The 27,942-nt window shown below is 42.0% G+C and overlaps 2 protein-coding genes across 2 annotated transcripts; one reads left to right on the top strand and one right to left on the bottom strand.

Moving 5' to 3' along the window:
* Nucleotides 1–1,447: 1,447 nt before the first annotated feature.
* Nucleotides 1,448–2,836, bottom strand: LOC146076857 (paraneoplastic antigen Ma2-like). Its single transcript, XM_083185992.1, has one exon. The coding sequence runs from the start codon at nt 2,834–2,836 to the stop codon at nt 1,448–1,450; it is 1,389 nt and encodes a 462-aa protein (XP_083042118.1).
* Nucleotides 2,837–16,185: 13,349 nt separating this feature from the next.
* On the top strand, nt 16,186–26,832 carry LOC146080217 (cryptic protein-like). Its single transcript, XM_083187227.1, has 6 exons — nt 16,186–16,759; nt 17,251–17,303; nt 19,162–19,308; nt 20,080–20,194; nt 24,329–24,435; nt 25,640–26,832. Exons 1-6 carry the CDS (start codon nt 16,746–16,748, stop codon nt 25,747–25,749), a joined length of 546 nt encoding a protein of 181 aa, XP_083043353.1. The 5' UTR covers nt 16,186–16,745; the 3' UTR covers nt 25,750–26,832.
* The last annotated feature ends 1,110 nt before the right edge of the window (nt 26,833–27,942 follow it).

The following is a 27,942-nucleotide window of genomic DNA, read 5'->3' as shown; positions in this document are numbered from 1 at the left end:
AGGGGACGGGCAATCTTGGAATACTGTGGAACAAAACGCCGGTAATATCCACTGAATCCCAGAAAGGAACGTAGATCCTTCAATTTCACTGGTCTAGGCCACTCTTGCACTGCCACTATTTTATCAGGGTCCGTGGCGACGCCTTCTCTGCTGACTACATGCCCCAAATACTTGACGGTGGTCTGGCATAGCCGGCACTTGTCGATGGAAAGTTTCAATCCCTTTCGTTGTAGTCGCTCTAATACTTTCAGTAGCCGGAAGTTGTGCTCTTCCAATGTTTTTCCAAATACAATAACGTCATCAAGGTACACCAGCACTTCCCTATAGCACATGTCACCAATAACTTTCTCCATAGTTCGTTGGAAAGTGGCTGGAGCGCCTTTGATGCCTTGGGGCATCTTGAGGAACTCAAAAAACCCAATTGGACATATAAATGCGGTCTTCGCGCAGTCTTCAGGATGCATGGGAATTTGATAATATCCAGATCTCAAATCGAGCACCGAGAACCATTGGCTCCCTTGAAGGCAATCAAGGGCTTCTTCAACTTTTGGCACTGTATACTGGTCTTCAATTGTGCGATTATTAAGAGTCCGGTAGTCTATGCATAGTCGTATATCTCCATTCTTTTTCCTAGCCACTACAATAGGAGACGCATAAGGACTCTGTGATTCTGCGATGACATGGTTCTCAAGGAGATATTTTAGATGGAGACGTACATCTTCAAAATCGGCTGGGGCCAGCCTTCTGGACCTCTCTCTAAACGGTGTATCATCATTCAATCGGATCCGGTGCTCTACTCCCGTAACTGCTCCTAGATCCCACTCACTTAATGAGAAAACCGACTCCAGTGCTTTCAATTTGTTGATAAGCTGCTCTCTGTCTTGATAAGAGATGTCGCTTCCATCAAAGCATTCGACTATTCTTTCTTGGAAGGTAACTCTGCGATCTTCAGACTGACTGATGTTTTCTTGATAGGCCGTAGAGTTAAAGGAGTTGGCATCTCTTTCTGAGGAAAGGGAAGTCACTTTATCTTGATTTAGACACCAATTAGACAAGGTTTTGTATAGGTGAGAATTTGTGCCCACAATCACAGAAACTACGTCTTGCCCAGATGGAGAGTCAGGACACACTAATGCCAAAAAAGGTACTGGAGGTTGGGGTTCTGTGGTGTTGTCCAGGAATTGAATATGAGTGGTCACATACCCCAAATATGGGTATTTTTGATTACTTAGCCCCCAAATCACTAGGCCATCGATAGGATTTATTGGTATTTTAGTCAGGTGTTTATAATACCAACTCTCAAAGATGATCGATACTTGTGACCCACTATCCAATAAGACGTTACAATAATGTCCATTAACTAATGCTGGGACCATGGGGGCTTCTCCAACAATACCTCCTTGACACAGCTTAGTCCATTGAATACTCCCCATTGCTACCATCTCAGTTAATTGGGAGTCCGTGCGGGGTTCACCGACGTCCCTTGCAAGTTTTCCGAATGAGTAGATGTCCTGGGTTCAGTAGGATTCATCCTTCTATTGTATCCTCCCCTTTGAGGGCATTCAAAACTACGATGGCCTAACTGTCCACAACTGTAGCAAGTGAACTGTCCTTGGTTATCAGATCTCCTATGGTACCCTCGTCCACGATTCATAGATAACCCTGACGTCATAGGAGGGCTTTGCGCATGTATTGCAATGAGTTGATCTAGCTTTTTATTTTGTTCTTCCATGAGTTTATATAGTCTATCATTCATTGGGGGTTCTTCCGGGGTTGGCAGTACGACTTTGACCCTCTTGAGACTTTTATCTCTATTTTCAATTTGTACTTCCTCGAGTTTCACCTCTTTAATTAATTCACTGAGGGTAGGAACTGGAACTTTGGACAGACTACATCGAAGCCTCTGGGCTACTGGGTTAGAGGTCAGTGCTCCCCTCAACACATATTTCATTCTCCTCCCATCGATCTCCTCTTCCTTAATGCCTCCTTTTTCTAGTAATTTATACAGGATTTTATCAATTCTGTAAATATATGTAGTGAGAGTTTCGTTTGGCTCTTGGTATGTGTGGTTCAATCTGGATAGGATGTCTCCTACATCCTCTAGGGTGCCAAAAGAATAGTCAAGTGCTTCAAAATAGTCTTTCAGGGTTGCTTGACTGTTGCTCCTTCGGGTAGCTTGAATGATGCCCATGGCGGGACCCCGAAGGCTTTCCACAATACGTTGTTTTTTTACATGTTCTGGGCATCTCCATTCCTCCGAATGTTGAGTAGCAGCCTCTCTCCAAGCCTCATATCCCTCCTCTCCAGTAGGTATAGGAAATATCCCAGAAAAAATTCGTAATCTTCGATATCCACCCTCATAGTGCCATCTTTCCATCTGACTAACAACTCTATCCATCATAGCATCTACCGGGGGCTCCAGCACCTGCTCCATGGTACTATTGGTCTCAGAGTTAGGTTCCTTATTCCTTAATCCATCTCCAGTGGCACTTCCTACACGGTCTACAGTTATCTCTCGCTGATATTCAACGGGAACATCGGGCCATAGTAGCTTCCACCGCCTTTCAGGTAGTTGCGATATGATAATATGGGCAGGGATCAAGTTTCGGTCCAACTTATTTAAATTGGTGATCAATACTGTAATCACTTCCCCCGTATCTCCGGTCTGTTTATCAATTAACTTGGGTCTCTTTAACCCATATATTTTATCCACTCCCGTCAATATTTCTTCATCAGACATGTCATCAAAAGAACCCTCAATCCCAAAGCTGCATTCCATATCTAGTCCATAATCTTGACTCCACCTCTGTATATCGTGTTTGCTGGCGCTTTCCATTGTCGCAGCTGGATCTCAGCAGTGCCTCCAGAAATGTAACGCTGTCTTCAGCACTGAGTATGTATAAGCGAGTTTATGTGCCTCCACCCCAAGCTTTGATGGTATAAAGATAGGTTATATCAATATGTATATATTTCTATGAGGGCGAGCTTGGGGAAACACCCTTTGAACTATCCAGCAACCAATAAAGTTAACAAGTTAATTTACATAACAATAATATTATTTACATAGGTAATTTCAGACAACAAAAATAGGTGAAATAATGGCATTAATCATCACAACCAATTTTATTTGACTGGAACTTAAGACGTGTAGTCGTGTTCAGTAATATTTCTGGAATGCCTTCTTCAAGTAAAAAAGATTATACAAGCCTACCTTAGTCGGCTGAAACAAATAAACATATTATACGTCACATGCAAGTGAATTAATATCTTCACCGTTTAAACAACAATTTCAATCAACAATAAAAAAAAACATATAGTAATAAACCTTAAACTATTATTGCGCAATAATATGTATTTTAGTTAGTGTACACTAGTCTTGGTGTTACTATAAGCGCTGTTGTATTTTATGCCAGGTTCCTTTGTTAACCATATACTGCAGTTCCTGAGCAAACTAAAGTTCCCACCTGAGTCCTGTAAGGTGAGTTTGTAAGTAATAGGAGTTGAACTTATATGAAGTATTTGTAATCCAATATAGGAATAGACTGCAAGATATTTACTGAAGGATTCAAGAAATGAGTTCCCGCTATGAAGGATCCGTTCTCTCCTAACCGGCTGTACTTTCCTGAATGGAATTTGTGTTATTAACAATCCACACTTGTATTCAATGTTATATAGTTCTACTATATTGGTTTGAATGAACTGTTGCTGCTGTATGCAAAAAGGAGTATATTCTCTTAGATGCTAGATAGAATTATGTTCTGTTAATGAAACAATATCAGCTGATACTAGTGTAATAACAATGTCAGACACTTTTCCAGTCCGCAAAGTGTCAGTTTCATAGCTGTTTGGAGTGAAAACTTTAATAATGCTCTAAGAAGAAACTTTTGTATCCTGCTAGTAACACTGCACTGTTACGTTCCCAAAGATCTACTGTATGCAGCTGTCTATTATTAAATACACCATTTTTATTCCGCATGTAATTTATCTGCAGTCTCTGGAAAGGTTTTCCCCAAGATCATCTGTAGTGTAGTCTTTCTGTATAAAAGCCCACAGTGGTATCCTTTATATCTATATCTTAGCACCTTGTGCTCCTTACAAATAGGACTTCTGTACTTTCTCAAATGTTCCCTGTATACAGCTTAAACCTTAGTCTGTCATTCACAATTTCTCTGCTGCTGAAGTATAAGTAGCTGCTCTCTTTATACCCAAATACAATGTCTCGGTATTGTACTTAAACTCCTTTTCCCTCTCACTCTCCTTCTCTCACTTTTGTGCCATTGGAGCTGTAATGATCTTGTAAACTATTGACTGTCAGGATGCCTTTATTATTACTTCACTGTGAGCACTGAAGGGGTTAATAGTTCTTTATTCAGGGGTTGCTGATATAAAGATTTGCTGAAAACCTGTGCAATGTTTATGATACTCTAACTTAGAGTAGTAGCCATCTTTCCCGTGCTGTAATGCAGCTGCAGTGAGGTGTCATATATCACCTGTCAGTCTGCACTTAGGAATCTTTCCCTGTGTAGCTATGAGAGATGCAGGGGTTTGGACAGCACTCACCAATCCCCGTTCTTTACTCTTTAGGCCTCCGCCCAATCTCCTCCCAGATGCCACCTCCAGTGATGATGTGCAGCACCTCTGGTACCTCTCACCGGAATGTACACTATCTGCCCAGCCAGAGATTTAGGCCACCTGTCAGCATCTGGTCAGCTGTAGAAGCTGCCATCACACGGAGCCTCTGGTAGTAGTCTTTTCTCCCTCACAGGTCAGTTCTCCTATCTGCCAGGGCTGCACACTTCTGCCCTCCTCAATCTCCTCAGGAGAATTTCTTCCTCACTCTCTCCTGCTCCCCCTTTTTATACATTCAGTTTGAATCTACAACAACTTTATTTAACTGTTTACCTGGGGTACAATAAGTTCAATCCAACGTCTCTCCCCCAACTGCCAGGAAGAATAGAACAGTCCTTTTACCAACTGCTATGCATATACTGGAAGGGCAATACCACCTCATTATAATGGAGGGGGGTTTGTTCCACATGCATTTTCCAACAAGTACTAACTATTTCACATCATTTTCTGTGAAAAGTTCTGGTTATAGGTTGCTCCCTCATGAGGGATAATTAATAATCAAGCCATGAAAGAAGTTCATATTAACAGCATAACCATGTACAGTAACAGAGTGTACAAAATCCTAACACAGAGGTCATGTATCTTGTCCAATGTTTGGTAGATATTATAAAACTGTAAACAGTTATTTTTTTTCAATATTTATACACCTCCAAAATACACCATACACATATTTTTATGTATTATTCAATATCCCTAGTTGGGACCCTGACAATATGGGGTCACAAGTGTTCGAGCGTCTGCTTGGCAAAAGTAATTACAAGACCACTGCCCAGCGCAAGCGGGCTATATGGAAGGACATCACCCAGGCGGTGAACACTGTCATTAATCACAAGCGGCTGGTCCGCAATGTGAAAAAGCGCTTTAATGATATAAAACGCCAGTTAAAGCATAAAATGGCCCTGGAGATGGAGGAGGCCACCAGGACTGGAGGAGGAAGCCCCACCACTGTCAGCTACAATGCTTATGAGGTGAAGCTGAAGCGCATCATCCCCCCTGAGGTCCTGCCTGGCATGCATGTGGCGGATTCCGACAGGCCACAAACGCCACCGCGAGCTGGTAAGTGTGACCCCATGCAAACTTTAACATACATGCCAATGTATTATACCTGTAATGTGCACTTGTATTGTTATGCTTTGTAAAGTGCTGCTGTGGAACTACATAGCCCAGCAAGGTCATGTACAAGAAAATGGCTGCTCCTACTTTGAATTGCTGATAATGCTGGGCCTTGTAGTTCCACAACTAATCTGATTGATTAACAGTGTACCATTCTTTGCAGCAGACTAACATGTATGTGTACAAAAACCCTGTGGTGTACTGGTGGTTTAGCTGCCATGCCAACATACCACCGATTATCCCATAGTTGTCATGTGTACACTAGTTTACTACTAAGTTTTAAATTAAATATTTAACTTAAAACCAAAAAAGGTGGTCCAGATATAATGCAGTCCTTTTCCATTGGGTATTGTCCATTATTGTCATTTCAATGCATGTTTTCTGAAAATGCTTATCCATTGCAAGGTCCATAATGCCTGCCCGTCTTTCCTTGTACAGATTGTCCGTCCCGAAGTGCTGCGGCATCCAAGAAAAGAAGGCCAGTTGCTGCGGAATCTGCGGAAGCAGGTAAATGACTAAACAACACCCCATTACACATACAGTACACACACCCATGTCACATCAACAATATCTCACACTACATTCTGCTCCTGCTGCTACATTGCAACGGAAATGAATGTAATCTGAGCTAGGCATGTGACATATTATTACTGTCAATGTTGCATGCTGTATCGGGGTACATGTGTAAGTGCATAACACCCCTAGGTATGGGCGTCAGCCATCTATAGCCCTATGTAAAAAAGTGTAGACGACAGTGTGGCCTATATATGCATCAATACTTACCTCTTCATCTGTATCCACAGGTGCTATACAACTAGGGAGCAACACAACAGATTCTTCAATAGTGGTGCTAGACGAAATGGACATCATTCTTGATCCGGTCGACACCTTTGCGGCAGAGGAAGAAATGCAGACCTCATCCCAGAGTGATCTTCCCCCAAGTGGGGTGTCTCCCAACCCACCCCCAACCACCCAGCAACCCCATACACCAGCTACAGCTTCCCAAGTAGCTAACTCCTTGGTTAATTTCAAGGACAAACAGCTAGAATTCATGGCCTCCCAAAGCCTCCAAATTGGTAATATACAGGGGTACATGCGTGACACCTTCCTTCAGTTACGAAAAATTGCACGTAGTGTACGGGTAGGTGTAGGCACTCAAGTGCGCATTGCCAACAGTATTGACACCCGTTTTGCAGAACTAACTGCTGCAATAAGGGAGCAGAATAGCCATATTGGGAGCCTGGCCCAAAGTCTCACAGCACTAACCCAAACATGCACAGCGCAGACCAATGCCCTACTAGCTATGCAGGCCCAAATACAGCAGCAGCAGGAAGGCATTGTGGGAGGTGGCACTACCTCAACCCTCAGCAGTGTATCCAGCACCCCAATAAGTGTCTCCCCCACTTCCCCACCCCGTCGTAGTGTGAGGACCCGTGGTGGGCATAGTGCCGGCTCTAGAAGTGGTGTAGGGCTGCCTGATGCTGGCCGAAGGTAGCTGCTACATCAGTGTTTATACTTATTAAAATGCCAAAGATCTTTGTACATGGCCCCACAGTTGGTATTTTGCACATGTAAAAATGCAGAATGCTTTACACCAAAAAAAGTAAAAGTTGCTAACCGCATACCATTGTTTTTGTGTCTTTTTCTCAATATAAATTAATGTGTGAATTATAACATATTGTAATGGTATATGACTATGGGATTGCAGTAAAGTCGTGTGGTATAACTCCTTGCCTGCCAAAGGTTGTGGATCTACATTTTCCAGCAGGCTCTGACACTCATGGTTTGGACTGTAATCAGTGGCGTAAGTTCATCCAAGATGCCCGGAGGCAAGATATAAGCTGGTGCCCCCCCCCCCCCAACATATATACATAGCTATAGAGAGGGAGAATGAGATAGGGGGAGCAATGGAGAGAAAGAGAGGAGAATGATAGATACGGAATCATGGAGAGAGAGAGAAACAAGTGTCAGAGATGGGTGAGAGGGGTGTCAGGCAGAGACAGAGGGGGGTTAGGTAGAGAAAGGGGAGTCAGGCAGAGAGAGAGAGGGGGCTAAGGCAGAGATAGAGGGATGATGGCTCAGGCATATAGAGAGGAGGGTGAGGCAAAGAATGAAGGGGTTCAGGCAGAGAGAGGTGGTTCAGGCAGAGAGAAAGACAGAGAGGGGCTAAGGCAGAGAGAGAGGAATGAGGGGTCAGGCACATTGAGAGGGGGTGAGGCAGAGAACGAGTGGGGGTCAGGAGAGAGGGTTGAGAGAGAAGGGTCAGTTAGGTAACATGTAACGCATGTATAGCTCAGGGTTGCCCACTTTTGAAAAACCATTTCAGGGAGAAAAGTCAAAGCCAGGGAGCGCGCCTTGCGTCCCCAGGGGTGGGGCTTGTGAAACCAGGGGGTGTTGGAGGCGCCATTGCCGTTAACTAACGCATGCGCGGCAGCTGTGGGAGAAAGGGGTCCTCTAAAGGGAATCCGTGAGATGTCCCAGTATTCATAGAGAGTCAGCATTTATTAAGAAATAACATTTATTTATAAACTACCAATAATTTTAGGTCATATGCCTGAAAAAGTGCAATAAATGGTCTATATGAACTTGAGACCTGACAATCTATATGCAGCAAAGTGACAGGAAAAACAAGGCATGGACTAGAACCTTACCCCACTCCCTAAATGTAACCCCCCCCCCCTCCCCTTGGAAGTACCAAACCCTAAACCCCCCTTTTCACTGCCTAACCCTAACCTTCCCTTATACATGTGTGTGTGTATAGCTACAATTAAGCTGCCCTGGTGGCTGAGGTTTCTGCCCAGCATCCAGTGTGGCAGAACTGCCTTAATGAGGAGAGAGGTGGCCAGTAAATACATGAAACAGGAACCAGCCATTGTACAAATGATATAGGCAGCTATAACTCTTCTTCTCCATTCACCTTACCTAAGCCTGACACACGTGGCATCCCCTCCATCTTGCAGCCACCCGGCAGCAGTCTCTCCCCGGGCCGTGCTGCACTCTGCTAGTTGGCCTGGTCACCGCACCACCAGCCAGCAGCAGCAGTATATAGCCGGGACCGGGCGCCGGTGTATGGGGACAGGGCGGCGCAGATCACGCAAGGACAGCAGTACAGCCTGCAGCCCCATGACCTTAGCCACACCGCTGGAGCCGAGGTGCCGGGAGCCGCAGTACCAACCGTGCCTCTGCTAGCCGCCATCTCGTCATGGAGCCCGGGGCTGCAGGTTTGAAGTTTCTCTAGACAGCCGCTAGCTCTGCAGCGTCGGCGGCTGTCTATCACCGCCTGCTTAGGCGGTGATAGACACTCGCCGGCGCTGCAGAGCTAGCGGCTGTCAGGAGGCTGTCGCAGACGGGGGGGGGCAGTGATCGAGGGATGTGCCGGGTGAAAGAGCGATGTGCCCCTTCAGTGCTTAGCGCCCGGCGGCTGGAGCCTCCGTTGTCTCCCGGAGTTCCGCCACTGACTGTAATGGTTGTAGTGTGTCTGGGCATGCTGGCACATGTAGTTCCACAACACCAGTGAGCCATGTTTCACTGCAAACTTCATTCATACATGTACCAAGAGTACTTACAAGGTAGATATCAGCAAGGGATAGGTCAGCACCACCATGTGCATCCGTTGTGGACTGGTGTTGGGTTAAATGTGGGTGGAAACAGATGATATTGGTCAATAATTTGTTAATGAGGATACTTACAACACTGGTACATTTTGGAGTACAGGCCACATGTGCTTACCAGATAAGTTACGCCTGCTGATGTATGTCCGCAACAACTTCTTTATAGCAAGTAACAGTTGAGTCAAATGCTTGGACAAAGTGGCCTGTGATACCACCAAGGCCCATGAGGTCACAGACTGAGTGGAGGCTGTGGACAAATAGGAGAGGGCACACATTAATTAGTGCTGGCCAGACACTACATAGTTGGCACCCACAAAATGGGACAAATCATATCTCACCTGCTCATATAACTCCTACAGGGTAATGGGGTTCAGCGTAACCATCCCCACAACCTGTTGATCCGACAGGTAGTCCAGGTACAGGTGAGCACCATACATACGTGGGGTACCCAGTAGTGGGGGGGCTACCAGCATCTTTTGCCCACCTTCCTCCCTCCTGCGTTGCTCCTCCAAATGGGACACATCACAGATAAGCAACTTTAAAATAGTCATAAAAATCTACATGATTTAAACCCTCACAGGTGTCCTTACTGATGTTGGGGTTAATGTAGGGGGGTTTGTGAGTGATAATGAAGGCACCTGTGTTGAAATTAACCATGTGTGCACTTGACCAAAATGAGTTCTGTGCAAATGCGCCAAACAGAACCAGGTCTGAAATAAGTGCGATAAATAGACACCTAAAAAGTGCGAATTGCAAATGCGCATAGCATTAAATAAGCGGTTTGTATACTTTTGCATTGGAAAACATCTGGATGCGCTAAAAGTGCGAATTAATCTCGCACTTTTGGTCCGCATACCTTTACGCACATAATATGCGATTTCAGTCCCTTAGCGCATCACATTAAATTTGCGATTTCTATGAAAAATGCGATATCGCCATTTTGTGGTCTAAATAACGCCAAAAAACGGAAATCGCATCCCATAGAATGTCACCCACTGCTTCTTTAGTGAACTTTCGGGGGTTAATATATAGGGAAATCATCCCTTAAGTCTTGCTTAAAACGTATAAGAATTTGAATATGTCCGGATTAGTACTCCATCCGGTACCGGACTTGGAAAAACTGGAGCGAGCCAATATAAAGGAAATCTATAACAGATTTTCAACTACTCATAATCGTGGGTTGGGCAGATGATTTCACGGGTCTGTTATGTCCTCACTTCTATGGGATTCCACATCTCTGAGAAACTCAGTAGCATCAGTTGGAGCTGAGAAGTAATAATATTTATCGTTTCTGAAAATCCTCAATCTCGCCGGATAAATTAGGCCGAATTTAAGCTTCTTTTCAATCAGACTGGTACAAACAGGTGAAAAAGCTCTACGTGCCTTAGTGACAGAGGCTGAGAAATCCTGGAATAATCTCAGGTTGTTGCCCTCCCATTTAATTACTGGCATTTTCCTGGATGCTTTCCATATGGCCAATTTGTGTGTGTAGCTTAAGGTTTTAAATATTGTGACTCTCGGGCGGGAGTCATTGGGTTTGGGAGTCGGGCCAATTCTATGGACCCTCTCAACCGTCATGTTGTTGCAGTCCTTTTGAATGCCCAGAAGCTGCGGCAAGGTATGTGTCACAAATCTCTCCAAGGCTACACCGTTAATAGTTTCAGGCAGTCCTACTATCCTTATATTATTTCTTCTGGAATTATTTTCCAGTTCCTCCATTTTGTTAATTAAGGTATAGTTTTCTTTCTCTAGCCTTTTGACTTCCCCCTGTGTTGTAGCCAGGTTATGAGCTAGTGCCCCGATTCTGTTTTCAGCAGTGTCCATGCGTAAAGTGAGATTTTGTATTTGCATAGAGATGTCACTCACCGCTTTTGCTAGAAGGGGCGCCATCGTGGCAGTTATCGCGTCAACCATGTCATCATAAGTTAGGGGTCCTGTTTGTCTCAATTGCAGGGTGCTTAAATCCTTTCCCTGCGCTGTCTCAGAGCCTCTCCTCGACGCTGGATTGTGAGGTGCGTCTCCGGTGGGCACCGCCATGTCCTGGGACGGGCCGCGCTTCACTTGTCTCCCCTGTTGTTGCTGGGAGCGTGGCGGCTGTTCTGTCCATCCTCAATGCGCTTATCTGTCAGAGGGTGTCGGCTGTGGCTCTTGGAGGCTGATAAAGCCGTGTAAAAAGATTTGAGATGCCGGTTACCGAGCGGAGCTGCGGGGCTAGGCTGCACTCCCCATGAAACCGGAACCGCTACACAGAACTTTAAAATTGACTGATTTGCAATGAATGCTAAATTAATGCTAAACCACTGTACGCATCTTAAAAAGCAATAATGACTAGGAGTGTGTTAACGATGCCGCTACACAAAGCACAAAGGCTCTTAAGATGGCACCTTTGTTGCACCTTGGCCTTTGTTTCTGGCTAGAAGGGTGCTGTATCTAAGATATCTGTTGCTGCCCCATAGAATCCTATAGGCCTGCCTGACAGAACATCCTCAGAATACCCTGGTTAGCGATGCACTTGCTGGGGCTGCCAATCCCGCCTCTTCTGCACAACATAATAACATCATGTGCTCAGGGGGTAGGCTTGCATATGGCACATCTTTGCCCTGGTACAGCTCTGACAGGTGCTGTGATTTGTAAAGTCACTGCTGGTCGTCTCTATATAATTCAGCAGAGACATTTTCATATTTTCATAGCATTGACTGCATTTGGCTACATCTCTGAATTAGGTTGTTATAAATCTTCTAAATGTGCCCATACATTACTGCGAGGTATTGCATGCCTCCCTTGTATGCGATACCCCACCAAATGGCCGCCAGGCTCCCGGGCAGCAAGATCGCACAATATTTTATATGCGGTCCCCTTGCCTATGATATATAATATGCAATATCAGCATGGGCTGCGGGATACAACAATCTTATGTGCAAACCTAGACCGGTACCACACATTGGATTGGAATTGGAGGTTAGGCACATACAATTTTGGCACTTTACACATGATTTCTCACCACCGATGTGTCGGAATCGGGTAAAAAGTGCCCAAATCGTTTATGGGCACCTTAAATCAGTAACTGGTAGATATAGATATATTTCATATTGGCAGAATCATTTTCTTGAATTATTTACACCCAGGGGCGGATACAGGATAAAATGACAGGGGGGGGCACCATGATAAAAGAGGGTTTAGGTGGGGGAGGGCCAGTGTTAGTGGTGCCAGTGTACATGCTAAGAGAGCTGCAGAGAGAGGGTGGCAATGGGATTAAAAATAGGTCCTTGCATTTAAAGTACGCAGGCCCACCATGGCAACAAAAGTGAAGGATGTAGTTGTACGCACGCCGAAGGCGCGCTCAGGAAAAGGGGGTTTGGCCTTGAGTGTAGTGTAAAACACCATATTTAACTTCTACACATTATGCAACAAAATACTAGACCCCATTATACTTGCCCCTTACACATGATGCCAAATGGAATGAGCCAAAATTCAAACAATGCCACACGGATTGAGCCAAAATTTACATAATAAAACACGGATTGAGCCAAAATTCACATAATGCCAAATGGATTGAGCCAAAATTCACATAATGCCAAATGGATTGAGCCAAAATTCACATAATGCCAAATGGATTGAGCCAAAATTCACATAATGTCACATGGATTGAGCCAAAATTCACATAATGCCACATGGATTGAACCAAAATTCACATAATGCCAAATAGATTGAGCCAAAATTCACATAATGCCACACAGATTGAGCCAAATTCATAAAATGCTATATGGATTGAGCCAAAATTCACATAATGCCACATGGATTGAGCCAAAATTCACATAATGCCACACGTATTGAGCCAAAATTCACATAATGCCACACGGATTGAGACAAAATTCACATAATGTCACACAGATTGAGCCAGAATTCACATAATGCCACACAGATTAAGACAAAATTCACAATACGCTTCAGAAACAGGGACATTGTCCACCAAAGGCGCGCATTAAACATTTACACCATAATGTCCATTGCACGTTAAGTTACACGGCATGATGTCCATTATGTATTATGCCAAACACCATAATGCCAATTAAAAATGATGCTACAGCACAGTAAGTACATGCTCATTGCCAAGGGTTCCATGCTCATTGCCAGAGGTTCCATGCTCGTTGCCATTTGGGATTACATGATCATTGCCAACGGGGAATACATGCTCGTGGTAAATGGGGGACAGCCGCCGCCAGGCAGAAGTGATAGCCACTGACAGTGGCAGAGCCTGGCTGTATTCCGAGCAATGCAGGTCCCAGCTATTTGAAATAATACCCATTTCACACCAGAAAATGCATTCCCAGGTTGGTCCCTTTTACACCAGCCTAGTCCCTGCATTTTCTGGTGTGAGGGGGAGAGAAAACCACCCCTCCCCCCCTTTAACCAGTTATCTCATTTAACCGGCTATATCTTCGGAACTAACTGATCCATTTACATGAGACAAGTATCATATTGAAGAACTTTTGAATGGGCTTTGAATGATTGTGGTCCAGTAAAACTGGAACATTTGGTTCCAGAGTAATCTGCCCTCAAAGAACATAAACAGCCATGAAATTACATTTCAAAAATAAAAAAATCGATTTACACGCTATATCTCTGGAACCGATTGACCGATATGGACCATCCTGGTATCATATTGAAGGCCCAGCGATTTGAATTGAATGACATCAACCAAAAGCTCCTGTGATGCCAGGGGGGAACTGGCAGCCGTCGGAACCGGGTGGGGGTCGGAATTGACGGGTCCAATATTATCCTATGGGGAAAAAATGTTACAGCTTTGCCAGGCAATATCTCCGGTTCCCGGGGGGCTAGAGACATAGGGCTGGGCTCATTTGAAAGCCCTGGTCCTCAGCTACAAAATGACAAGGGGGACGCGTGCCCGGGTGCCCCACCCCCCCTGAATCCGCCACTGTTTACACCTAGTTTCCAGTAATTTTTGGGACTCAAACATTCTGAAAATGTGCATGGAAGTATATATATGTTTTTTAAAATAAAATCCTTATCTTAGAGCAGAGGTTCCCAAACGCGGTCCTCAAGGCACCCCAATGGTCCAGGTTTTAGGTATATCCACTGCTCAGCACAGATGGTTAAATCAGACTAACTGAGTTACTAATTAAGTCACCTGTGGCCAAGCATGGATATACTTAATACCTGGACCGTTGGGGTGCCCTGAGGACCGTGTTTGGGAACCTCTGTCTTAGAGGTTGGTTTTCCAAAAAGTGTTCATTGCACCAGTGCTTACTTTCCATTACCCAATCTATTTAGGATAAATTCCTGATTACATTTTTGAAGTGATCTCTACTAAAATGGCATATAACTATGTATAACATATAACATATAGTCTATTCAGTAGTGGGCTGAAATCAATCAACATTTTTTTTTTTTAATTTTCCAAATCATTTAATTTTTAAAACTAGTTTCAAAATCTAAATCGATTTGTGCCAATTTTGACCAGTTGTTTCTTCTACGTATTTGGATGTCTATTTCAGAATTGAACATCAACGCACCTAAATATAAGCATAAACTCAAATAGAGTAGAACAAAGAATTCCTATGTGTTTCCATTGGACAAAAAAGAGACTCCCCAAAAATGGGCATGACACATCTGTGTTTGTATAACCACTCAACACCCACAGACAACACCTGACTGTCAATGAGGTAAGCGATGCAAGCTTCTACGCTATTGTACTTTGGCGCATATGCAGTGCAAAGCATGTATATGAACAATTATGACTCCATTGTAAAAACATTTGCATAGTGTCCATCATCTCTACTTTTATAGGCTTAATAATAAAGGTTTGTTGAATAGAATTTTGTCTAGAAGCTAAAATCAACTGTCTGGTAGTCTTGTGGATTTGTAGTTTGACTTTGTGTTTGATTTGTTTTCTATTTTTAAATCAAATGTTAGTAAATCAGGGGATTTTATAATTGCCTATGTAAAACTACAGAATTTTTGACAGTATAAGTAATGTTGAATGGAATAGGTTTTATTTTCGAGTTTTCCCTCGATTTTGATCATAAAAATACATACCTCCCAACATGACCCATTCCAGGTGGGACACAATGCTCTGTTTCTGTACTCCCCTCTTAATTTATGACTGCCACCACCTGTTTTAAACACGCAAATGGATAAGAAAGGTGTTTCAATACAGATGATAGCAATCATAAAGGGAAAGTCAAGGAAAAGAGTGTCATGTTGGGAGGTATGCATATACCCCTTTATCTGGCAAAATGCTTTAGTAAATAGACCAATGTTGCATAGCTCCCAACATGACCCTCTTTACATCATCTGTTCCAAACAGGGTAATTGATAAGAAAGGGGTTTTTCAACACAGGTGATTGCAGTTATTCATTCAGAGGGAAGTTCATAAGCAGAGCATTGTGTCCCTCCTGGAGAGGGACATGCTGGGAGGTATGGGTTTGCATACCTAACCATCTCCTTCAGGGAGAAAATGCTCTGTTTCTGGACATCCCTGGTATTGTACGATTGCCATCACCTGTGGTGAGCTAGTTAATTGATAAGAAAGTTGTTTCACCACAGGTGATGGCAATCCTACATTACCAGGGTACTCCAGAAACAGAGCAAATTCTACCTGAAGGAGAGGGTCAGGTATGCAGCCCTGAAATAGACCAAAAAAATACCTTACGTGCTATTTCTTGGCCTGACCCCTATTGGATCCCTCTTGGCACAAACCAGTATTTAATTTATACCCAAATCTATCAATAGGACATCAAGAATGAAAACTATATATTGTAAAGTTTGGTAGGGTTAACATACCATTCTTTTAAACTAGGACATTTATGAATTATACAGATTTTATGGGTGATTAAGACCAGGTGAAACTAGGCCAGCTAGCCACAGAACCTGTGCAATTCAAAAGTGTCCCAGTTTAAAGCGATAGTATGGAAAGCCTACATAAAGGTGTTGCCCAGTACAAATGCTGCACATTTGCAATAAAGCATTTTAGATAAAAAAAAAAAAAACTTTTCATATTCCGAACAAAAAAACATGTGGTATTCACGTTAATATAGTTTTAGTGGGCAATAATCCTAATCAATATGACTATATAGATTTGTAAAAAGAACCATAATTTAGTATACGTATAAAAGTGTGGTTTCATTCTGTATAACAAGGACCGGGAGGGGTCTGGAGCAAGCATTGAAAGGGAGAATAGAGATGGTAATGGCTGTGAATGCCTTTGCACCATACGGGTGTGGTTTGACATAACATTTTTAAAGCTGAACCAGTTGCAGACATAGAAGTTGAGTGCATAAATCAGACTTCAGGTCAGTTACATAGTAGATTTATTTATTTTATTTAACATTGTTTAAGAAAATCTTGTGAGGGGAAAAAGACGGAGAAGGCATGAATAATATAAGGTAAGCATTATCTAAATGAAAAATTCACAAATATAAAATTTTGGTTATCCATTTCATACATCTTTGATAATATAGAATTTCAGGATGTGTGTGGTATTTGCCTATTAACTACAGGTGTTTAGAAATATCAACTATGTAGCAGACTGCAAATAAATATGTAAAAAACTAACTTTCCCCCCCCCCCCTGTAATTAAGCTGAGCACCTAATTGGCTTTCAGCAGTTAGCAGCTGTGTGTTTCTGGCAGATCTCTATCACAGACTGGAGTTAAAGTTTAGGACTGCAAGGCTAAATAGTGAATGAGGGACTTTTTAACTGCAGGTAGTGTAATAGCCTCACCTGTATGTTGTTATGGGCTGACAACCCTGTAGTATCCAACATGCTCACATAAGTGTATACCGTTTAAAATCTACTGCTGGGAAATGCTTAAAACATATTTTTGAAATTTGATTTGGAAATTGAAGCTGCGTCTCTCCTTTTGTTTAATTTCAAGGTTTCTCATCAGCATTTTTGTGTCTGTGAAATATTTTATCAAGTTCAGCCATGGTAAGTAAAATAGCCGACCTCCTATGTATAATGTGGAATAGTGTACTCAACCTGTAGTATGGCTCAAAGCAATATGTCATTTTCTGCTGCCTGATTGTATGGTAAGCCTGAACATAAACTGATTGCAACAAATGTGTGCAGTATGTATATTGCATATATAAAACTTTATTTATAACTGGTGAGAACCTTAAATGTAATCTATGTGAAATCTCTGTCTCTCTCCCCCAATAAATATTAATTAGACTTTGGTCCGCTGTCCATAACCTTAAGGTGCATACACACTGTACAATTTATTTATTTTTGTTGAAATTTCCCTTGAACCCAGTGTCCTGGACGAAAGATGTTGATGAAAGATCTAGCTACAGTTTATAAGCTTATTATTATTTTTTTTAACGCTATCCCAATTGAGCTGCATGCGCATTTGACTAACAACCTTGGTGAACAACTGGTGGGTATGCGCATCATCGCTCGTCACATAAACACTGAGAGATATGTTGACCAATATCGTTCAAAAGGGTCAAAAGAATTATACAGTGTGTATGCACCATTTAAATTGTGCTCTTGTACTATCTGGCACACCTGAATTTATACAAGTTCTGTGATTCGTTAGATGCAAGCATTAAAATTAAATTCCAAGGTCTCCTGCTTTAGATCAGCCACATAAATCATACGTGTCTCAGATGACAGGGGTATTATGGCAAGGCTATAGATGGGGGGAGAGGTGTAGTTGTGTAAACATGTCAAGTTTATAAGGTAAAACCCAATCAGTTTTTTTTTTTTTTTTTTTTTTTTATGACAAGAGCTGATTGGTTGCCATTTTTCTTGCAAAGCTTTGATAAATATCCCCATAGTGTAAAATATAGATATACAGGTTTTTTTCCTTTTGAAGAAAATTTAGTAAGTCAGAAGGAGGGATGGTGCATTGCTTGTCTCTCATACCCCCTGTTATGCTCTCTAAATAGGAGGTAAATGTATCAATATGGAGGAGAAGCAGTATCAGTGCCGATACCACTTATCCACCATGTAATAATGAGAAGAAGCATGCTAGATTACTATGCACCCATGTCATTATCTGTGCTGTTTTCTACAAGATTTCCCACCAACAGCAGCCAGGTGGCTATTTATGGAGGATCAGTAGCGCTGACCATTCTGACTTCAGCAGCTGTCAAGTTTTCCACTGCAGGGTCATTGCCCATACATCGCTGCCAGGTTTGGGATGCATATGAGATCTTGTGCATGCCCAGTGGAGCTGGCGGGGCAGTGAAACATAGTACATCAACTCTAGGCTGATGCGCTTTGATGGGGATCACTGGAGGGGGCAATTTTCACTCCCTCATTTTGGCACCCAAGACGTTAATACATCTTGGTGATACTACTTTCCCTCATTAACGAGATGAAAAAGGAAGAGCTGTAGCCACACAATCTGTACCACTGTAATACTTTTACCCCATGGTCCATTCATTGGAATGGCCACCTAGATGGTTGACAGACAATATCTAGTTCAACACTGACAAAAGGTCAACACGAGCAATGGGTTGACATGAAAGAGGTTGACAAAAGAAAAGGAAGCCGTAGTGGAGCAAGGCACTTGGCCCAAAGCATGGTGAGCATATGAGGAATGCTAGTTGGAGGGCCGTGTGCTCAGGTATTAACATTGACACCAAATTTTTCTGAAAAACTCATGTCAACCATTTGTCAATGTGGACCTAGACATTGTCTGCAAGTCATCCCACACTCCAGGCATTACTACAAAACTGACATTGTAGTAGTTTAAACTGCATAAAAAATTGGGGTACAGAACTGTGCTTTTTCAATGTGAAATACAAACTTTCCTTTTATTGTTTTTGTTTTATTACAGGTGGACCTTGTGAGGGTTTATTTTGTCATCCAAGAGAACTTTCCCAATCTAACCATAGCTCTTACGTCGCTCAACTTCTGAACAATAAAACTTCTAGAAGTCACAATGAAACGGCAAATAAAATACCCTTTCAAGGCATCGCTGAGAGTAAGAGTAGCATCTAAGCTTCGGGACTGAATTACTGTACATGGGCATTTTTTTTTATTTTTTTTCAACGCAGTTGAAAAAAAAAAAATAATGTGACCATTGGTCAAGATCCACTGATATTAATCTCTTATCGTACCACTGATAAACCAATTATGGCCCAACAATTCCTACATTCTGTCACCAGACATCTACTAAGCGGGGAATCCTAGAACTATAATTTGATGGATTTTTTCTTTAAAATAACTTGTGGTACACGATATACACAATAGAAAATGAAGCTTCTGGTGCTATCCTATTATGTGTTTATTCAGATGCATCTTTCCATAGAAATAAGTAATTAATAGAATGCCTGTGATTATATTATGTGTTTAGTCAGATGCATCTTTCCATAGAAATAAGTAATTAATAGAATGCCTGTGATTAATGTGCCAGACACTTGATTTAGGATTTAACTGCTCTTACAATGTTTACAGGAAAAGTAAATCTAATGTGATAAGTAGCAGATCGGATTGAGGAATATGATTTGAATGTGCAATAAACCAGGGCTGCGGGGCTGTCCGGTGTTGCAGAAATGTAATTTACTTCCTGAAATATTAATGAAGTATAACTGTAAATTGGGTTCAAAGCAGCTTTCAGAGACTTCAAAATTGTTTTTTTTTTTTTGTAGTCTGCATGTTTTTTTTAATCTAATCACTTGATGTTCAAGGGAGGTAAAAATGTATTCCTTTTTTTTTATTTTTATTTTTTTTTACTTTTTTTTTTTATTCATAGGTTGGACATTAAACAAGAAATGTTGTTATAACGGAGGCACTTGTTTTCTGGGATCATTTTGTATCTGTCCTAAGCAATATACTGGACGTCAATGTGAATATGAGAGGTGGCCACAGTAAGTATAAACTCTTAGGGGCATATGTATTAATATCAGTAATATTATTAACACTTTGTTTCACTGTGGATAGTATCATCTTTAATGACAAAATCCCTGTTACAGGTATGTAGGGAAACAACAGGGCCATAAAAGAACTCTGTGGGCCCCTTAGCTACGTTGTAAAGGGGCCCCTGTTCCAATGCTTCTAGAGAGAAACTTATATGTACTGTAGCAGTTGTTCATTTTATGCCCCATACTAATCCCCTAGCTCATTTTATGAACCATAGCAGTGTATTCATTAATGTTATGCCTCCATTTATTTATTAACAGTTTCTTATATAGCGCACACATATTCTGCAGCGTTTTACAGAGTATAGTTGAACATTCACATCAGTCCCTGCCCCAGTGGAGCTTACAATCTATATTCCCTATCACATGTACACACGCTCACAGACATTCTAGGGTTGGAAGCCAATAGACCTACCAGTATGTTTTTGGATTGTGGGAGGAAACCGGAGTACCCGGAAGAAACCCACTCAAGCACGGGGAGAATATACAAACTCTGCACAGTAAGAGCCATGGTGGCCTAGTTTATTTGGTCAACTATAGCAGTGCTCTAGTTCACATTGTCACATTATAGGGCTGTCAACACACCTTATGCAACACAGTACCTTCAATTCCCCGTATGACCTACAATGTCCAAGTTCACAATAAACCACATTACAGTGCTACCCCCAGTTCATGTAATGCCCCATTATAGTGCCTCCACTTATTTGCCACATTACAGTGCCCCAGTTAATATTATGTAACATTATAATTCCCATTTTATTTCACATTACAATGATCAGGTCCAGTACAAGGCAAATGTTTATAAGGACCCTAATGTATATGTACAGTTTAGAGCAGAGAAGGGAAGGTATACCAAGAGTTTTAACGATTTACAGGAGGGAAACATTCTTCAAAGGTAGGAAAGAACTCAACTACATACCCTGAAACTTAAAGGGAGGTGGATGTGGGTAGGTGTGATAATTTTGACAGGCGCCCAGAATTAAAGTAAAATTCAATTTATTGATATGTGAATATTCAATGAAAAACAATCAATAAAAAGCAATAAAATGTAGAGCAAAAAAAGGATATAGATGTTTGTAATATAAAAATCAGGTAAAATTCTTATTTCTTGTAGGAACAGATAAAAGGTGAATCCTTACCCCTAGGGGTATTTGGAGCCAGCAAGGGATGGAATGTGGCAGGGATGCAGTCCGGAAGTGACTAACGGACTGACGGATTCCAGGTGTACCTACCACAGTGCTTAGGTATTTGGGGCCACAGCAGGGTGCACTTCCGGACTGCATCCCTGCCACATTCCATCCCTTGCTGGCTCCAAATACCCCTAGGGGTAAGGATTCACCTTTTATCTGTTCCTACAAGAAATAAGAATTTTACCTGATTTTTATATTACAAACATCTATATCCTTTTTTTCTCTACATTTTATTGCTTTTTATTGTTTTTCATTGAATATTCACATATCAATAAATTGAATTTTACTTTAATTCTGGGCGCCTGTCAAAATTATCACCCCTACCCACATCCAAGTATCTATACAAGGTCTGAGGGAGACCTAACAAGTGGTAACTAAGAAGGCTGCCTGAGAAGGAGCGCAGGACCTGAGACTCAAATACACTCTTTCCAAATTAAAGGGAGGTGGGTTTCAGGGGAAATTTTAAGAAAAAACTGTCTTCACAGATCGCTTGGTGGAATAACCTCCCATTAGAGGTGTTAGAGGCTAAGACAGTCGAGTAATTTAAACATGCATGGGATAGGCAGATGAATGTTTTTGAAAAGCCCTAAGGATCAAACTGGGTTGAGGTTATACCTAAAAGACAAAAAGGGGGCAGACCAGATGGGTCAAGTGGTTTTTATGTACCACCTAGTGGTGAAAAAAAAGGCATATAACACATGTAACTTTTATTGCTAAGGTGGCCCCTTTCCACTGTGGGCACCAGCAGCTGCACTCCCTACACCCATGTTAACTATACCTTTGGGCAGCGGCTGTGAGTAAATACTTACCCATCATTTTTGAGGAGTTTATTAATTTTTGTGAAAAACTTCTCCAGGGGAATCTGACACTGCACGGTGTCATTGTGTGCCCTGTGCTGATCCAGCATCAGCGGGCTCACAACTACTGTATCCCATTATAAGGCACCAACACCTATACAATCTACTGCATGCACTCTTGTGTTTCCCCTAGAGTTTTATGGGCCAATTCCTGCCCCATTATAATGCTCGTACACCTAATTAGTATAGTGCACATTTTGGCCCCTAGAATCCCAGTGCCATCGGACTCTTATACTGTACTTCTGGGGGTTCCGCTGTAATGGTTGGCACCCAAAGGTGAAGCACCAGTGGCCCCTCTCAGTTTCAGACTCATTCATCTGGATCACCTGCTGCGCTAGTGCTGGGTACACACCAGGACGACTAGGGCCCGATCCCATCAATCTAGATCCAATTCCGAATGGATGTAGATTGTGTGGTGATCGGGCCCTTTTCTGTCCCAGTGTGGACCGATACCGATCCGATGCGCGGTCCCGCTGGTCGGTCATTCCTCAGGTCCCACCTGCTGCAGGTAGGATCTGAAGGATGTCCATAGTCCCGGTGCGGGTTACCATCAGATCGTGCACATCGTGAGCGGGTCGTGCCCCCCCCCCCCCCCCCGCGTCATCGTGAGTGGGTCGGAAGAAAACACTGACGACCCGCTCACGATGTCCTGGTGTGTACCCCACATAAGGCATACAGATTTCCCACTATGTGTGTCCAAGATTGTTGACTAGTGGGACTTATACACATGGGAAGAAAAGGGGAAATTATCTGCACTTGTAGTGTAATATAGGATTATTATAATAATTGCTGGCCAACGTGAAATAAATATAAGACCACAATTTTATTATAACAAGAATAATTATTTATCTAGCAGAAATGACCGGTCATAAATACAATAATGCATAAATATAAAGAATAATAAACATAGAAAATGAAAAATGATGAAGATAAAAAAAAAATTATATCAGAGTATATCATGAGGTCATGGTTTCAATTCTCACCATGGCCCAACTGTGTGGAGTTTGTATTTTATCCCTGTGCTTGCGTGGGTGTCCTCTGGGTACTCCGGTTTCCTCCCACAATCCAAAAATATACTGGTAGGTTAATTGGCGTGTGTGTGTGTGTGTGTGTGTGTGTACATGTGGTAGGGAATATAGATTGTAAGCTCCACTTGGGCAGGGACTGCTGTGAATGTTCAAATATTCTCTGTAAAGTGCTGCGGAATACGTATGCGCTATATAAGAAACTGTTAATAAATAAATTGCCACACCCAAAATGGGAAGCAGTTTAAAGGTCTTCATAACCAGTAAATAAGTTAATGCTAAAAGGTTGACCTGGTCAAAAGGCTGGTTGTTTGTTAACATGAAATAAGTTGACACATAAAGTTGACATGAGTTTTTTCATAATTATTTTTTCTTAATTACTGTATTGTGGACATTTTCATACTTTACCATCCATGTGGACTACAATTGGTAGTGTGCTGAGCGAGGACCAAGGTCCAAAGCATGGTGGGCGAGGAGTTGCACTAATTGGGGTTCTATGTCGATATTGACAAAAAAACATGAAACTCATGTCAACATTTTCATGTGTTGACATTTTCAATGTCGACCTGCACATTGACCTTTTGTCTATGTTTTTGTGTCAACCTATTGACTGTCTAACAAGACACTGGAGACCATTCAATCCACTTCCTTCCCCACTAAAAAAATCCTATTTTACGCACAATAGGACTGTTGGCTGCTACAGAAAAGGGACCCCTGGTAACAAATAGTTCAATCCTGTTCTTTCATTAATATCCTCTAATTTCTGAAATGGATTCCGTATAGCATCCACCTATACAGACCTATAACAGAAAATGGTTAAAGATTGGTCCGTCAATGATGCAGTAGAAAACCCAGGATTATTGTCAAACATTACTGGTCCTCACTACCAGTCAGGTCTTTGCAGAGAGAAGGCAGTTTTTCCTGTTTGGTAATTTCAGTGTATTCTTTTTCCCCCTTCCCTTTGGTCAATAATGTGCTACAATATAACCAGCTTCTATGTTTCTGTGTTAGACACTGTGCTAATGGTATCCTTAATGGAGAATGGGTAGTCCGCGGATGCTCGCTGTGCAGGTGTTTCTCAGGAGAGTTACACTGCTTGTCTCCTGTACCAGAATGCGGTAAGCAGAGATAATGCAAACTGAACAGCATTTCAAAATGATACAAATAATCATGTGCATTTTTTACTGTATGTGTATAAATATTTAATGTCCGTAGTGGTCCATGACTATGGAAAAGAGATACTTTATACACACATGCCCATGTTTTCCTCAATTATGCTATAATAGCGTGCAGCACTGGGAGGTTGTTTTCAACTCTTTTCAGCAGAAGTTCTATTCTTGTCTGTGCATTGTTGGGATTTTTGAATCATTCAAGCATTTCATTTCAAAATAACTCTTTAAAACAAAAAGATCTCGCCCATATATTCACTTTGGCAGTGTGATGGGCGTTGCTTTGTTTTGGGTATATGTATTTTATTGCCTCTTTCACTAGCTTAAGGCCCCCATACATTAGGCCGACTTGTTCGAAGGACAAGTCGGACCTAATCTACTGACAACTCCCCTGGGGGGGTCACATACGATTTGGCACTTGATGTGCCAGGTTTTGCATGTGATAAATTGCATCCGATTTATCACATGCAGTCCCCCCGGGGAGCTGCTGTCAGCGGGAGCCGGGAGCTGAACAGGGCATGGGGGCTGCAAGCAGGCAGCAGATGCAGCCTGTAGTACCTGCGGTGGAGGGAGCCAGATGCCGAGCGGGGGACTGCAAGCAGGGAGCCAGGCAGGGGACATAGAAATGAATTATCAGTCAGTGATTGGCTGAGAGCTTTCTGTCAGAGAGCTCTCAGCCAATTACTGGCTGTCCATTCATTTCTATGTGCCCGGCTTCCCCTACGCTACCCGGTCTCTGTCTCTGATCCCCTTGCGGCGTTCACCGCCTGGAAGTATCTATTTGCGGCACCCCCCCCCCCCCCCCAGGATAGTGCACCCACTACCTCTCTAGCCTGGCTCCCTGCTTACAGTCCCCCGCTCGGCTCCCTCTACCGCACGTACTATACGCTGCGTCCCCTGCCCGCCTTGGGCTGCACATAAGATTTAACAAAACTTATGTGCGACCTCCCGAATCCGACCCGATGCGCATCGGGTCGGATGGGTTGTCTGCACATGCGATTTGGCCTGATTTCACGGCCCGATTCCTCCAAATCGCATAGTGTATGGCAGCCTTTACTGTACGTGATAAAAAGGAGGATATTTATACCTGCAACTTCTTGTATACGTTTGTGACAATTTTTTATTTGTTTTACTTTTTATTATTCTATTTTAGATGAAGGAATGAATCTTGAAAGATCTTCAAGCTCAAGGCTCAAGCATTACAATGTGATTGCATTTCCATTGATTCTAGGAATACTTTTTAAATTCAGTTCACCGTTTTAAAAAATCAGCAGTACAGATCTTTCTAGACTGTACGGTCTGTGTCCACTGCACTTTCAGAGCTTTTCCCATTTACAAGTCATTTTTGGCTGCAATATGTTACAGTACATGTTAAAAACATTCATACACTATGATTTGGGCAAAATTAATATTATATTGTGAATGCTCTTAGAACCCCACAATAAATATTTGGTTGCTTTTGTCTCATGGGCACCTAAATTGGGTCATAATGACTAATAATTCACGTAGCAAATATTTCCACGGTTAATACTGCAATTGTATGTCTTGTACAACCAGGATGAGCGCTATGCAATATATAACTTCTTATAACCATTGTACTGCTTTTTCAGTTACTTATTAGATAGAAATTGGCACTTACTAGAATAACCCCATTATATGTAACGTAAATATGGGCTGGATTAGTGACATGCCATGTGATCTAGAACATCCGTTGTAAAGAATATGGCCCATTATTAAAGTCTACTTCTGGTATCTGCTGCACAGCCCTGCTGGTCTACGTCTTAGAAAATATTGTATGTATGGCCGATCTCGGTGGTCTTCCTAAATCTCCAATATAACTGTGCAATTGTATGGCAAACGGATGGTTTTAAGTTGAACCATATACCTTTTACAGACGTTCAGAAACCATCATTAATTGTTATTGTATAAATTAATTTATTTTTATATCTTGTTTTGTTTGCAATTATTTTAAATTTTCGATGTCATATATTTATCTGACAACTGAAGTAGGTGACTGGGCCACAGGTGTGTGTATAACATAATCTAAAGAACTATAGTTTTCTATACAGTGTTCTGGGTGGCAGTGTTTTCTCCTGTACTGCAGCACAGGCTGTAAGTCAAATACAGGCGCTGCATTGTACTATACTGTTTTACTTTTAAAAGTGTTGCTGTTAGAGACACACAATTATGTTTCACCTGTACTTATGCATGTTGCACTATTCATACATTTGGTGTGAAAATATTATTTTACCTCATAATGAACCATAATTTGACTTTTTAATTCTTTTGATGTTGTTTTTTTGGTTTTTTTTTGTGATTAGTTTGTTTTTCATATTGTATTTCCTTCTGTATATTACAAATACTGTATATCAATTTTGTGGTCTCTAATAAAAAAAATATATAGATGTGTGTGTGTGTGTGTGTGTGTGTGTGTGTGTGTGTGTGTGTGTGTTGGGGTCTAAATATTAGAGAGCAGCATCACATGTTATTAAGGTACCTAGTTATGAATGTTATTATCCCTGAAAACTATCCATAAAAAAGAGATGCCTTGCTCTGCTCTGATGATTTGCCAAAGATTATGCATTATAGTCCTATATTAAGTTACATTTCCTTTTATTTTTTCTTCCATAAAGCAAATGACTACCTTTCCATGCACATTGTAGGTAGACATAACTGCACAACTTGTCAACCTTGCTTAGAAAAACTTTTATTGTTGTTTGTTGTGTTAAAAGCCATCAAAAATACATCCTAAAAGAAAAAAAAAAGCCATTATTGTATCGTAGAGCTTTGTGATCATACAAAGTGACTTGTCTTGTGTAGGAGTAAAACTGCAAAAATCTGAGAGTGGGAAGAGTCTCCAGGAGAACATCTGATTGTTGCACTCATGCAATGTAATTATAAGAATAGGCATGAAACAGCAAAAAGCAATGAAAGCACTTTAGTAAATAGCACATATTAAAAGCTCCCTTTCATTAGCTCTTCAGCTGCAGATCCTTTCTTTTGCCTTTGTCTACAGAACTCATTAGCATGCACCCCTCTATCAACACAAGGCATATTTTCTTCATTTTAATGAGAACATTTCTTTATAGCTTTGTGCAAGCTGCTCTGCTTTGTGCTTGTGGGTATCGCATTTCCAGCTCTCTATTCATTTTTCGAGATGGGGCAGTTGACAAACATCCCGATAACTATTGAAATGTGTTTGTCTTCCATTCTTCTGAGAGCTGTGCAGGTAGTTTGCCGTGTATTGATGGTTTCAATAACATAGCAGCACAACTGAAACTGCAGAGTTGTTGTCTTTCATATTTAAAGCACCAGCAACCTAACCTGTACCAGAGCCCTTGTGGGCTAGATTAGTGGAATGAGCAGTGACACACAGGCAGGGGCGGATTGGCCCGCCAGGAAACCGGTGCAGATTTCCCCCTGGCTGGGCAGCCGACAGTTGTACCAGGGCCAGTG

The sequence above is a fragment of the Crinia signifera genome, chromosome 1 (assembly GCF_055691185.1).
Source record: "Crinia signifera chromosome 1, ASM5569118v1, whole genome shotgun sequence".
Lineage (NCBI taxonomy): Eukaryota > Metazoa > Chordata > Amphibia > Anura > Myobatrachidae > Crinia > Crinia signifera.
Note: the sequence above shows the minus strand (reverse complement) of the source record. Positions and strands in the feature narration are given on the sequence as shown.

Bases quoted from the DNA above. Each gene is read 5' to 3' on its own strand.
- LOC146076857 (XM_083185992.1), bottom strand. From the start codon at position 2,836: ATGGAAAGCGCCAGCAAACACGATATACAGAGGTGGAGTCAAGATTAT.
- LOC146080217 (XM_083187227.1), top strand. The intron at 19,309-20,079 runs GTAAGAGTAGCA...TTTTATTCATAG, and splicing joins CTTTCAAGGCATCGCTGAGA to GTTGGACATTAAACAAGAAA. The intron at 24,436-25,639 runs GTAAGCAGAGAT...ATTCTATTTTAG, and splicing joins GTCTCCTGTACCAGAATGCG to ATGAAGGAATGAATCTTGAA.